This window comes from Schistocerca serialis, chromosome 12, assembly GCF_023864345.2.
Source record: "Schistocerca serialis cubense isolate TAMUIC-IGC-003099 chromosome 12, iqSchSeri2.2, whole genome shotgun sequence".
NCBI classification, from domain to species: Eukaryota; Metazoa; Arthropoda; class Insecta; order Orthoptera; family Acrididae; genus Schistocerca; species Schistocerca serialis.
In genome coordinates, this window is record NC_064649.1 from 1,988,759 (window position 1) to 2,002,241 (window position 13,483).

The 13,483-nt window shown below is 45.1% G+C and overlaps 1 protein-coding gene across 1 annotated transcript in view; it reads left to right on the forward strand.

Moving 5' to 3' along the window:
• Positions 1 to 372: 372 nt before the first annotated feature.
• LOC126428407 (rootletin-like) overlaps positions 373 to 13,483 on the forward strand; it is a 245,668-nt gene continuing 232,557 nt past the window's right edge. The window contains exons 1-3 of the mRNA XM_050090326.1: positions 373 to 607; positions 720 to 873; positions 8,767 to 8,919. Coding sequence (XP_049946283.1) covers positions 479 to 607; positions 720 to 873; positions 8,767 to 8,919 — 436 coding nt within the window. The 5' untranslated portion in view covers positions 373 to 478. The remainder of the gene's footprint in view (positions 608 to 719; positions 874 to 8,766; positions 8,920 to 13,483) is intronic.

Here is a 13,483-nt window from a genome sequence, read left to right on the forward strand (position 1 = left end):
ATCCGTCAGTACGAATATGCAAAAAATCTGGCCTTCACCTCCCCCCGAATTTATTACTTCCCTGTTAGCTCTAAACTCTGGAGCTGTTCTATATCACACATAAAAAACTTCAGGTTGGGAGGTGGTTGTTTCAATTTTTTTACGTAATACTGGTAACACTCGGCCCATCCGTGTCAAAGAGAACGTCAGTCTGAGATATCAAAAGCCTGTTACTAACAGTGGTGCTCATTTCTATTCTTCAAGGTATCCTCCTTCTGCCAAACGCTTACTTTAGCTATGATGGGAGGGCCCCTAAAACAGTTCAATTTCGTTTTCTGGAATATCTTTGGTGTATTTGCTATCGAACTGTTAAATCGCTGGACTAGCGTCAGTGCAGGAGGCATCAGGGATTGGTTGTTGTTTATGTTTGGTTTGGGGCGGGAGATCTTTTGAAGCCGGTAGTGTAACTGTGCGAGGAAAAACAGTACGTAGATAGATTATGCAAATGGGGGACTATGAGGACGTGGGCTTGAGTCTTTTTAGAGGAATGGACACGATTCAAATAGAACAGGACAATGAACATCTGGAAGAAGAGGCAGCGGAAGAGCAGCGTAGAAGAAATGAAGAGGTTAGCAACGGGTAGTTTCGAAATGTTAATTATGACACAGCGGATAGAAAGATTGCGGAAATATGGTTTAATGTTGTGTCTAACACTGTTTTGTTTTTTATTTGTGCTACAGCTTCGAAGTATTTTGAAACAAACTTTTGCCGACCTGTCATTCGATGACGACGACGAAGAGGATGATGACGACGACGAGGATGACAGCGGTGCAGATGATGGCAGTAGTGATAGTGATGATAGTAGATGCAGAAATAATGAGAGGCAACACCAAGGTGACATAACAAATGTTTAGCTTCATAATATTTACCTTTTTTGTCACTAATATTTTGGCAGACTATCGGTATAGTATCATTTCGAGATGTCATTTTATTATTCAGATTTTGCCATAGAACCCACTGTATTAAGTCATCTGAAAATTTTTCGATACACTGTGACCTAGAGACATTGTCTTACATTTGAAAGAATTCATCAGCCCAGTGATCAGCGTACACAATTTATTTCAATTACTTGGTTTTACCTAAACGGAAAGGCCGCTTGAAACTGCTATGGAGAAAATATGTGAGTTAAGAAATTACAGGTAGTTAAGAAACTGAAATACAGTGAAGTGTTTTCAGAGATCTTGCAGGTCCTGTTTGTTACAGCTGATGAACAAATTTGCTGCCCAGCGTGCAATAGTTCGTAATGTAACAGTGTTACTGCTCACTTGTGGTTTTGAGCATTTAATATATCAAGTGTAATGTATACATAATGTTTATTTTATCAACAAGTTATTTGGTTTTTGTTTCAAAATTTTCATTCCAAATATAGGGGACATTGAGTCTTTCATCATAACTTTTTCATTTCGAGATACGAAGCGTGTCAAATGCTGAAAATACCACCTACATTATTGTAAGTTAAACCTTCAAATTACATTAATTGAAGATTAACAGCAGATATTAAATATTACTAATGAAGCATTAGCATTTTTACAGTCTCTATTACCAAAAGAAGTCTGTAATATGTCGTGACAGTTGGCTATCGCCAACCTGGGACTCATATTGGCCATGTGTTAGGCTAAAATGAAGGTATGAAACTAGCAACAAAGGCACAAACTTTAATGTAATCTAGAGATTGCTTATTGTTAATCTGATGTGCCTGTTTAGTTTTTGACAATTGCTTTCTCGATTTTGTCCACAACCTTGTATATTCTTCTTTGTGGTGGGCCTGCTTATTAGAGGATCTGTTGTGTTATGAAAATCATATAATGGTGTGGGATGACATTATGTACTCAGGAAGTGCAAATTCTTTTTGTCAGACATTCTAATAGGACATGAGTGACGCATGTTACTTCATGGTTTTTCAGAAAATCGTATTTGCTAAGTATCACTATGTGAATTACGTTGTTACAAATTACAGAACCTGCCTTAATGGTTTGTTGTGACTCTTTATCCACTTGAGGTGCAACAAGTGTCTGGTGAATGAAGGTCACCATACAAAATCCAGTCCAATGTTTATTTTGTTATATAAATTCTGTGAACTTCAGTGATGTAGAATGAATCAAGGTGTATATTAACAAAGAGCATTAGCTGCTAGGAACTACTTGTCTAAACTTTATTTATACGAGGGTCACTCCAAAAGAAATGCACACTATTTTTTTAAAAATCCATGTTTTATTCTACATGCTTGAGAGTTTTACAGTGTGTAGATACATCCTTTAGGGACAATATTTTCATTTCTCCACATAATTTCCATCCCTCTCAACTGCCTTACGCCATCTTGGAACCAGCGACTGTATACCCGCACGGTAAAATTCTGGACCAACCTGTTGGAGCCACGGTTCAGCAGCATGCACAAGGGAGTCATCATCTTCAAACCTTGTTCCACAAAGAGAGCCTTTCAATTTCCCAGAGATGATAGTCACATGGAGCCAGGTGAGGACTGTAAGGCGGGTGTTTCAGTGTGGCCCATCCGAGTTTTGTGATTGCTTCCATGGTTTTTTGATGACATGTGGCCGTGCATTGTCGTGCAACAGCAAAACATCCTGCTTTTGCCAATGTGCCCGAACACGACTCAGTCGAGCTTGAAGTTTCTTCAGTGTCGTCACATACGCATCAGAATTTATGGTGGTTCCACTTGGCACGATATCCACAAGCAAGAGTCCTTCAGAACCGAAACACGCTGTAGCCATAACTTTTCCAGCAGAAGATGTGGTTTTGAAATTTTTTTTTCTTGAGTGAATTTGCATGATGCCACTCCATTGATGGTCTCTGGTGAAAAATGATGGAACCATGTTTCATCACCTGTCACAGTTCTTCCAAGAAATTCATCTCCACCATTCTCGTAATGTTCCAAAAGTTCGCTGTATACTGTTTTTCTTGTTTCTTTGTGAGCCACTGTCAACATCCTGGGAACCCACCTGGCACAAACTTTTTTTAACGCCAACGCTTTCAGTAGTCTGCAAACACTTCCTTCCACTATCCCAACATAGCGTGACAATTAATTCACTGTGATGCGTCTGTCAGCAGTCACCAATTCGTTAACTCTCTGTACATTGTTTGGAGTGTGTGCAGTACGAGGCCTGTCGCTGCGAGGACAACCCTCAATATTGCCGTGCCCGCTTTCATCACGTAACCTGCTTGCCCACCGACTAACTGTACTGCGATCGACAGCAGCCTCTCCGTACATCTTTTTAAGCCTCTTCAGGATGTTTCCCACTGTCTCGTTTTCACTGCACAGGAATTCTGTGACAGCATGTCGCTTCTGACTAACATCAAGTGTAGCTGCTATCTTGAAGACATGCTGTGACGGTGCTACTCACAGGAACAGGTTGAACTAAGTTTGAAAACAAGCAGGCAGAGTGTATCTACACACTGTAAAACTTTCACACATGCAGAATGAAAACTGTAGTTATATAAAAATAGTGTGCCTATCTTCTAGAGTGACCTTCGTAGTTAGCTAGATACTAAAGCTAAGAGCAAATGCATTACTTTGAACAGAAAAAAGTCACCTCTTCCTCGATTATGCTACTATCTACTAATTTTTTGAATATACTTAAAGAAAAGTCATTGCAGATAATTATACGCCCATATATCTGATGTCAATCTGTCGTAGAGCTATCACTTCACAAACGAGTCAATGTGGCAGATATTTGACATGAAGCACATAGTGAGGAAAACTTCAGAACACATTTGAAATTACGCTTAAAGTTTGTCAAAAGTTACTAAGTGCTCTCATTATCGCGTATTCGAGGACTCTAGTCTGTGTAAAATGTGCTCCATTTCAAGCGAGAAGCTTTACACAGAATTGCAAAACGTAAGCTCTCTACTATTTTAGAATCAGTTTGTGTAATCGGAAATTGATATGATCTGACCAAACTAGTGCTTCAGGATTTGCAACTGGGTGTAATTAATAAGATTTATTTGGTCAGTATTTTGTGAAACTAAAATTACTGACTATGTTGCACTATTCACTGGAGATATTAACACTGTGATTACAAGCTGTGGGGCTATTATTTGTAAGGTAGATCCCTTGAATATTGATTTACAGACTACACGGACCTACTAATAAGTCAGCAGTGAGCTGGCACTATTCAGTTCACGATCACACACATTAGTCGTGTAGCCTACAGGGTTAGAACTAATTGTGTCTCTTGCCAGTATGTTTACATCTGCATATGTACACTGGAAACTACTGAAGTGCGTGGCAGAGGATACTTAACACAGTATCAAATGCAAGCTTTTTTTGCTTCCCAATATTGTGTAAAGAGTGGGAGAATGACTACATAAACATATGTGTGCACTGTACTTAGTCTAATTTCGTCCTCACGAGCTCTATAGAAGTGATACATAGGAGCTTAAAAATACTTCTAGATTTTTCGCTCCTCGAAGCTCTGTAAGTAGGCTTTCACAGGATATTTCTTTGTACATTTTGAAAGAATCTTCCAGTGTCTTTTTTTCAGCATTTCCGTGACTATCTCCCTTTAGTCGAGCAATCCTGTAACCATTTGCTAGGCCCTTCTCTGTACATGTTTGATATCCCTCGTTATTTCTGTTTGGCACGGGTCCCACGTACTTGAGCACTGTTCTCAGATGGGTGGGACGAGTGTTTTGTAAGCAGTCTCCTTTATAAGCTGATGGGATTTTTCCAGTATTCTACTGATAAACTGAAGTCTTGTACCTTTGTTTGCAAATGATTATACTCAGGTATTTGTATAAGTTGACTAATTCCAACAATAACTGACTGATGTTGTGGTTATGGGGTACTGTGTGTTTTCATCCTGTGACATGCACAATTTTGTGTTTATGAACATTTAAAACAGGTTGGCAATCTTTGTACCACTTTGAAATCTTAACAAGACCTAACTGAACATTTGTGCAACTTTTTCAGGTGGTATTTTTGACAGATAACTACATCAGCTGCAACAAGTCTAAGGTTATTTTTTAATATTGTTTGACAAATTGTGGGCAGAAGCATTCCATCAGAATTCCCTGGAGCACATCTGAAATCACTTCTACAACTGTCAACAACTGTACGTATGTACGAGATAATGTGTCACATCCTCCCCAAACGTGTTACATCCTTCCCACTGAGAAAATCTCTAATTTTCTTTGATGCCCCATACAATTGCACTCTCGGTAACTCTGTTCAAAATACCTCGGGCCATCTTCTAGGATGTACATAAATGTGATTGCACAGTAATTATGGAGATTACTTCTGCTACCCATCTTCTAGATGGGTGTGACCTGCGCTTTCTTCTGAATACCACTGACGCCAGTACTTATCACACGTGTTTGCTGTGTTACGAGAAGTAAATGTGGGGCGGTACATCTGTGTCTTCCTTAGCAACAAAACATTTGAAAACAGAGTTCGTGAGTCCTCCTCCTGCTGTGCCACATTTAATTTCTGTTCCTGTGTGATCCGCTAGTATCTAGACACTAATTTTGCTGACACCAACAGCCTTTACACATGACCAGAATGTCTTTGGGTTTTATGAGAGTTCTTTTGTAAGATGCTGCTATGGTAGTCATTGAAGACTTCAAGCATTGCCCTCTTTTGATAGTCAAACACGTTTCATTCAGCATCTTTCCATGCAGAGCCTTATGCTTTGTTTTATACCTGCTATGCATTAGTCTCTGTTTCTTTTGGTGTGACTGTATACTGTGGAGGGTCTCTCCCTTTATGCTCGGTATATATCTGTCCGACGTATGCTCGGCTAGTCTTTTAAACCTGAGCCACAGTTCTACATGCAACTGCCCGGAGTTAAATGTTTCAAGTTGCTCATTGCGATATGACACTACTGCCTGTTAAGCTGATTTACTGAACATCTATTTCTTTCTACTCATTTTACCTGCCCTTTGTACTTCCATAATCATTGTTGCTGCAGTTACCTCACAGTCACTGATGCCAGTTTCACTGTGGATATCCTCAAAGAGGTGTGCAATTGTGAGCTGTCTGTTGTAGATAGTATTTGAAGAAGACATTTAGTAATGTTTTACAGGATGTCTTGCAGTACCCACCACTTAGAAAACTGAACTTTTCCCGCTCTACTGTTGTACATCTTCTCGAGTGGTGACAGTACAATTGGAGAACTTATGTTCTAGTGAACTCGAGGGTCACTCTCAACTTCTTAGGTACATCTAGAGGCAAATCTGGTGGTCGATAGATAGGTGCGGTTATAAGTTTATTCCAATCCTCAGTATTGAGTTTTGTGCAAACAATCTCACCTTCAGCTTCAATTTCCATCTCAGTGGTTTTGAGTTTCTTGTCCCCTGTGGCACATACAGTACTTCCATTTTCATTACCCTCGATATATACTTAATTTCTCCCAAAATATCTCACTGCTATCAGTTTTGGTTTTCAACCGACTTTCTGTACCTAGTATTATGTGAGCTCCATTGATTTGCTCCACTCCACTGGAGTGCTTCAAACTGTCAAATTGTACCGAATGCTTCTACAGTCGATCACAAGGGTTTTAATATCGGAGCTTGTGGGAAGCACTTCTTTGGATCTTACACAAATACTTCACGGTCTCATAAAGCTATCTTTATATGAGCCGGGTGTAGAGTTGCATAATCTGAAAAACCGTTCCGTGCGTCACACATTCAATCAGTTACCAGAGTAGCAGCCTCTGACGTGTAGTGCACATTTGACCTACACGGCGGAGGCTTCACGTTTCTAAGTCCTACAGCAGAACTGTACAAAGTCACTTCGCAGCCCTTCACACAGGTTTCAAAGTCTCCGGTTCGAGACTTCCGGCCGACTCGGAAAGGGTGGCTGCAGTCAGTTCTGTCGACAGTGATATCAGACTGTGAACTCCGTCTAAACTCCACAGGTGAGGTGGTCTTGTCGACCTCCTCTGCCAGTCGTCGGAACAGTCTGAGTACGATCTCGTAGCCCGTCAGTTCCGAAGTGCACCACTGTCTGCAGTCGGTTGCACCCTGCTCCCGGCCTCTACACTTGTTGAATATCATACTGGGAGCCTGTGGTGTTCCTTTCCGTCCCATCTCGTAATTCCCTCGGGCCGCGTCAACTGTAGTACGACGTGCGGATTCCGACGTCGGCCGGTCTCTTCTAATCTCTGTACCGTTACGTGTGCAGTCAGAATGCAGCCGATCTCGTGGCCAAAATGTACAGTCTTTGTACAACAGTCGGTAAAATTGAAATCGGTATCTTATGAACGACATTTTCACATATGACATCTGGACTTTGAGAAACTGGTAAGTTCACTCTGAGAAAGAAGGAATTTGTGGCTTCCTGAGGATGAAACATATGTTAATCAGGATGTAGCTCAGAATCTGTGGATTGAACTTGCAGCTTTATTAGAAATCACACCTAGACCGAGCTATAGGAGATGTTATCGGGTGAGCTCGGGCGACGGTGTCTGGCGACCGTTGCCGGTGCCACTGCGAACGCGGCCCGAGGGGTGCCGCGAACTGCCGACAGTCGACGGACTGCTACCCTTTTGCACCCGCTCCCCCCTCGCGATAAGGGTAACGGCGGCCTTCCCCGTAGGTGAGGCTCGTAATGCGGAGCAAGTTGCAACAGCTGAACGGCTCTTCAGTAAAAGCTGTCAGTCCCAACTGCTCCTCTCCAGTCGATAACTGTGTCCGATCCTGTTGACAGAAAAACTGGCGTAAAAGTTAGCTGAGCACAGAACATCTCCTCACCGTCGCCTGTGGCCTGTTGTCGGCTTAGGTCGGGACTGCTAGAGACTTACCTGGTGTTGGCCTGCGGTCCAAAGACTGGTTTGATGGAGCTCCCTGAGCTAGTCTATACTGCACAGGCCCCCCCCCCCTCCCCCCATGCGCGCGCGCTCACGCGCACACACACACACACACACACACACACACACACACACACAGTATGGGGGCTGTACCAGGTAGGATCTGTGGAGGTCACGTCATTTTGTACTGTTGAGAAATACCGTAGAGGATATCACAAGTATTTTGTGCGAATTGGGATGGCAATCATTAAAACGAAGGCAGTTTTCATTTCAGTGAGATCTTTTCATGAAATTTCAAACACCAACTTTTCCTCCAAATGCCAAATATTTTTTTGATGCTCACTTACATAGGGGGAAATTATCATTGTAATAAATAAAGCAAAATCAGAATTCAGAAGGAAGATTTTAGATATTCATATTTCCCGCGTGCTGTTCTAGAGTGGAGAGCTAGGGGAATAGTCCGAAGGTGTGTAGACGAACCTTCTGCCGGGCACGTAAGCGTGAATGGCAGAGTAGATAAAGCTTGTATTGTCTTCCTGTCTTATCTGTGTATCGTACACATTTCCTTCTGTTCGAGTATACACTCGGTGCAAATACCTTCGGGAAAGACTTCCTGAAGGTATTTACAGTCGGTGTTAGCAAACTTCTCATTTTCAGAAACAGTCTGCATTTTATATCCTCTACACTTTTGCCACTGTCACTTATTTTGCTACACAAACAGCAAAACCATCTGCTACTTTTAGTGTCTTATTTCCTAATTGATTCTTTCAGCATCACCTGATTCAGTTTGCTTATGTTGCTGTGCCCTTCTTTTTGTTTTATTGTGATTTAGTGAAAATTTAAATTTCGACAGTATGTTGCAGATGTTGTCTTCCAATGTTAATACAACATGTTTCACTAGACTGAGGATGTATCAAGTCAAATTTTAACACAGAGCCATTTACATAAAAATCTTTCTGTGCAGCATTAGCTCAGACGGTTCTGGAGGAATCCCAGATATTGCCACCACGACCTGTGACCGAGGGCTCCGTGATGTTTCCCGAAAACGGCCACCTGACACCGCAGTGGGACACGTCTACTAACAGTGAGCTGCCACCAAAAATTTGCAAGGAGTCTGGTAAGTGTCCACTGCTGTTCTCCAGTTGAATAATGTAAACAAGGAAGTGTAATATGACTTGATTCACTCGTTCGGAGATGTTCCTCCTCTCCCCAACCCCCCTTGCCCACTGTGCCTCTCTCCCACTCAGTCATTGTCCCTCGCACCCTCACTCTCCCCCTGTCCCCCGGTGTCCCTCTCCCTCTTATCCTTCTCCCCTCGTCGCTCTCTCCCTCTGCTCATCTCCCCATCCCCTGGTCCCCCATGCCCTCTTTCTTGTTCCTCCTCTCCCACTTCTTGTCCCCTGCCACTCTCTCCATCTCACTCTCTTCCCCTATATCCTTCTCCTCCTGTCTCCCAGTCCCCTTCTTCCTCTTTCCTTTTCTCTTTCATCCCCTCCCCCACTTTGCCTTCCCCTCCCCCACTTTGTCTTCCCCTCCGCCGATTTGCCTTCCCCTTCACCTCCCCCTCTTTCTGTCCCCCTACCCTTCTTCACCATTCCCTCCACTCTTCCCCTCCCCCTCTAGCCACCCTTCTTCCCCTCCCCCCTAACCACACTCTTCCCCTCCCCCTCTTTAGTTACCCTTCTTACCCTCCCCTCCCGTTCCCCTCTTTCCTCTCTCCCTCCAGTCTTTCCCTTCCCCCCTCTTTCCCTTCCCCCCTCTTTCCCTTCCCCCCTCTTTCCCTTCCCCCCTCTTTCCCTTCCCCCCTCTTTCCCTTCCCCCCTCTTTCCCTTCCCCCCTCTTTCCCTTCCCCCCTCTTTCCCTTCCCCCCTCTTTCCCTTCCCCCCTCTTTCCCCTCCCCCCTCTTTCCCTTCCCCCCTCTTTCCCTTCCCCCCTCTTTCCGCCCCCCCCCTCTTTCCCTCCCCACCCAATCTTTCCATCACCCTCCCTCTCTTTCCTACTCGTCTTTCTCTCACCCCTCTGCCCATCTCCCCATCCCCTGGTCCCCCATACCCTCTTTCCCATCCCTCCTCCCCCTCTCCCACTTCTTGTCGCCTGCTACTCTCTCCATCTCTTCCCCTCTGCCCTTCTCCTTCTGTTTCTCAGTACCCTTCTATCTCTTTCCTTTTCTCTTTCATCCCCTCCCCCACTTTCCCTTTCCCCTCCTCCTAGCCCACTTCTCCTCCCCATCTCTCCCTTCCCCTCCCCCCTTACCCTCACCACTGTTTCCCTCCCCAATCTTTCCATCCTCCCTCACCCCTCCCTCTCTTTCCCTCACCCCTCCCTCTCTTTTCCTCACCCCTCTTTCTCTTCACGCTTCCCATCTTTCTCTTACCCTCCCCCGTTTTTCCCTCTTACTCTCCCCCCGTTCCCCCTCCCCTTCTTACCCTCCCCTCCCCCTCCCCACTTTCCTTTTACCCTCCCATCTCCCTACCCCACTCTTTTCCTCCCCCTCTTTTCTACTCATCTTCCCCTCCCCTACTTTTCCCCCCTCCTATCCATCTTTCTCTTCCCCCTCCCAGTCTTCCCTTACTCCCTCCCAATCATTTCCTTCCACTACCCAATCTTTCCCTTCTCCCCTCCCTTCTGTCCCTTTCCCTCCTCCACCTCTTTCCCTTCTTCCTCCTCATTCCCTTCCCCATCCACTGCTGCTGCCCTGCCCCCCCCCCCTCCCCCCCACTGCCACTTCCCCCCCTTACTGTGCTGCACCCCCTCTGCCCCTCTCCCACTATGTGTCTCTAGCCACTGAGGTCAGATCATGAGTAACTGTGCTTAATAGGAGAAGCAATCTGGGTGGTGGGGATAAGGAGGAGGCTGGGATGGGGAGGGGGGATAGTGCTGATTGTGGGAGTGTGCAGGAAAGTGGTGGTTACAGGTGCAGTCAGGAGGTTAGACGGTTGGGGGAGAGGGGGAGTGGAAAGGAGCGATTAGAGGAGGGGGGAATAAAGACTGTGGGTGGGATGGTGGAATATAAGACTGTTTAGTGCTGGAGTGGGAATAGGGCAGGGGATAGGTCACTGAAGGACAGGAACTAGTGCAGGTTGAGGTCAGCGGGGGTTATAGGAATGTAAGGTATATTGCAGGGCAAGCTCCCACCTGCACAGTTCATAAAAGCTGCGAAGGATCCAGAGGGGAATGGGCTCAGAAGCAGTAATTTAAGTGAAACCTGTTGTTTTGGGCAGCATGTTCAAAAATTGTGTGGTCCAGCTGTCTCTCGGCCAGAGTTTGTTGGTGGTCATTTGTGTTGACGGCCAGCTTGTTGCTGGTCATACCCACTACCATGGAGACAGTGGGAGACAGTGGCCACGCACGTGCGCGCGCGCTCGTGTGTGTGTGTGTGTGTGTGTGTGTGTGTGTGTGTTTTGACAACTGTAATGTTTGGGCAGTCTCTTTGTCATGCCTGTCTGCATCTTGACACCCCCTCCTTGGGGTAGTAGCAGTCTCAAAAGATGCAGAAGTTTTAATTTTTATTTGTAGGTCTGAAGATGGCTGTTTTAGATGTTTGAAACCAGTTATCCGAAAAGTAAACGTGTTTTGTCATAAAATAATTTTTAAGACTTTTCCAGATTAGTTAGTGGTCTATTTTTTTTTAAGCTACACGCATGAGTTTGACCCGTGCAGAATGAGACAGTGTCACTGTGGAGCAAATTTCTTCAACTCCTTGTCTCGACAGTCTCCTGTAACCTGATCAGGAGACTTCAGCATTACACTCCCGAGACGATTTACCCCTTACGGATGTGACGCTTAGTGCCACACCTTGGCAGTCCCGAAACACGGTCTCGTCCATTTTAGGTGGTGGCAAACTTGCACATTTTGTCTTCTCGATTTGCTCGTTTGTCTCCGGATCGTTGTGATACACTCGGTTCCTGACCGTGGCTCTCGGACAGCCAAAGGAGCCGTCCGGATCGACCTGACACGGATGCGACATTTCTGCCCTTCGTCGAATGGGAACGGGCAGTAGCAGAAATCACGAGGTGCATTCTGTCGCATTCAAAATGCTGTGTGAAGTGTTGATGGGAATGGGTGGTTGGTTACTCAGAAGTGAGAGATAGAATAGAGAGGAAGGAATGGCAGAGGAAGAGGACGGGATTACGGGAAAAGCACCCGAACTGCTGTAGACGGGAGAGCTGGAGTTACGGGGCTGAAATGTGGGTGGCTGCTAATGAGGGTATATGTGTGTTTTGTAGCTCTGGGATACCTGTGGCCATCTGCAGAAAACTTGCTATAAGTGTCGAAAACTGTTCTGGGGGCAGGGGAAATAACTTTTTTACTTCGATACCTGAGGCCCTCCTACAAGTGGATGTGGCTGTACGGGAAAGGAAACCCAGCAGTCGGACCCCAAAGCCCGTTCAGTAGTTGGCCGACTGCCGTGTCGTCCTCAGTCGTTCGTCACCGGACGCCGTACGGAGAGGCACGGGGTCGGCAAACTGCACTCCTCGCCGTCGTCGACATTCTGACCTCTCGGACGCGTAGCTCCTCGATCACCGTCACGAAGGTGAGCGCTCCGCAGTCTGGTCCTCTCGGTCAGAAAAATCCCCGGCAGTACCGGGAATCGAACTGGGTCCCCCGCGTAACGGGACGTCCTGTCGACCGCTCGGCTAGGGTGGCAAATGGAGGAGGTGAGTGCGAGAGTACGGTGCAAACGTGACACTGTTATGTCTCGAGATTTGTACACCTGTGGCTAGGAGAAAGTTGTGTGTCGTTACTTACTAGTAGCATACCTATTTGTGAGGTCACAGGATGAAAGCAATGAAATTTAAGCATAACTCTTGAGTGTCTGGAGCAATTTCAGCCAAATCAGCCTTGTTTGAAATAGGAGTATTTTCACTCTTTGCGAAATATGGGTGTTTTTGCCTGTCTCGTATAAGTACCGGGTGGAATAGTTTTGTCATTGAATGTTCTCCTTTTTCTTCTGTCAATATTTGTGGGGGGAATGTGCTACAAGAACCTTGTTTTGTCTTGGGCTTTACAGCACACTGTCAAATTGGTCTCGCAATGTCACATCTCCCATCTCGTCTTCATCTTCTTCCTCTTCCCATTCTAATGCATTGTCTTCATGTTTAGTACCCAGTCCGGCTCAGTTCAATACAACAGCAAAAAAGCATTACTGCCCAGTTAGAGTTTAGGAAACTAGTGCACGTAAAATCACTCCTCGCAGAACTTGACGAGGTCCACCGTTCGGAATATTGTAAGTAAGAATGCGACAGTCGCCTTTACATTAAACTCGGAAGCAGATTGCCTGGAGGAGCTGTGTTTGCGAGTGAGCCGATAAAGCTCTCTCCATTCTGTACGGGTGCATTTCAAGTTCGTGTCTCGTCATATTCTGTGTACGAGTGTTGGACACGTGTCGATTCCGTCATACAAAGTTAACATTCACCATTTGTCCGTTTGACTTACATCTCTTCTGCTTTCTGAATTGTACTTCGGGATTTTGTAGAATAGTCTTTCCTGTTTGTCTATTCTCGTGTTCTTTTCACTGATCTCACTATTAGACTGTTTTTTCATTATTAGATTGTGCATTACACTCGTGATAGGCTCCATTCGTAAGTGTATATCTTCTCGTGCAGCCCTTAACCTTCCTCGAGGATCTGTGTCGTTTGTATTTTGCTGTCACGTGCCACATTTTTCTCAAAATTTTCGGA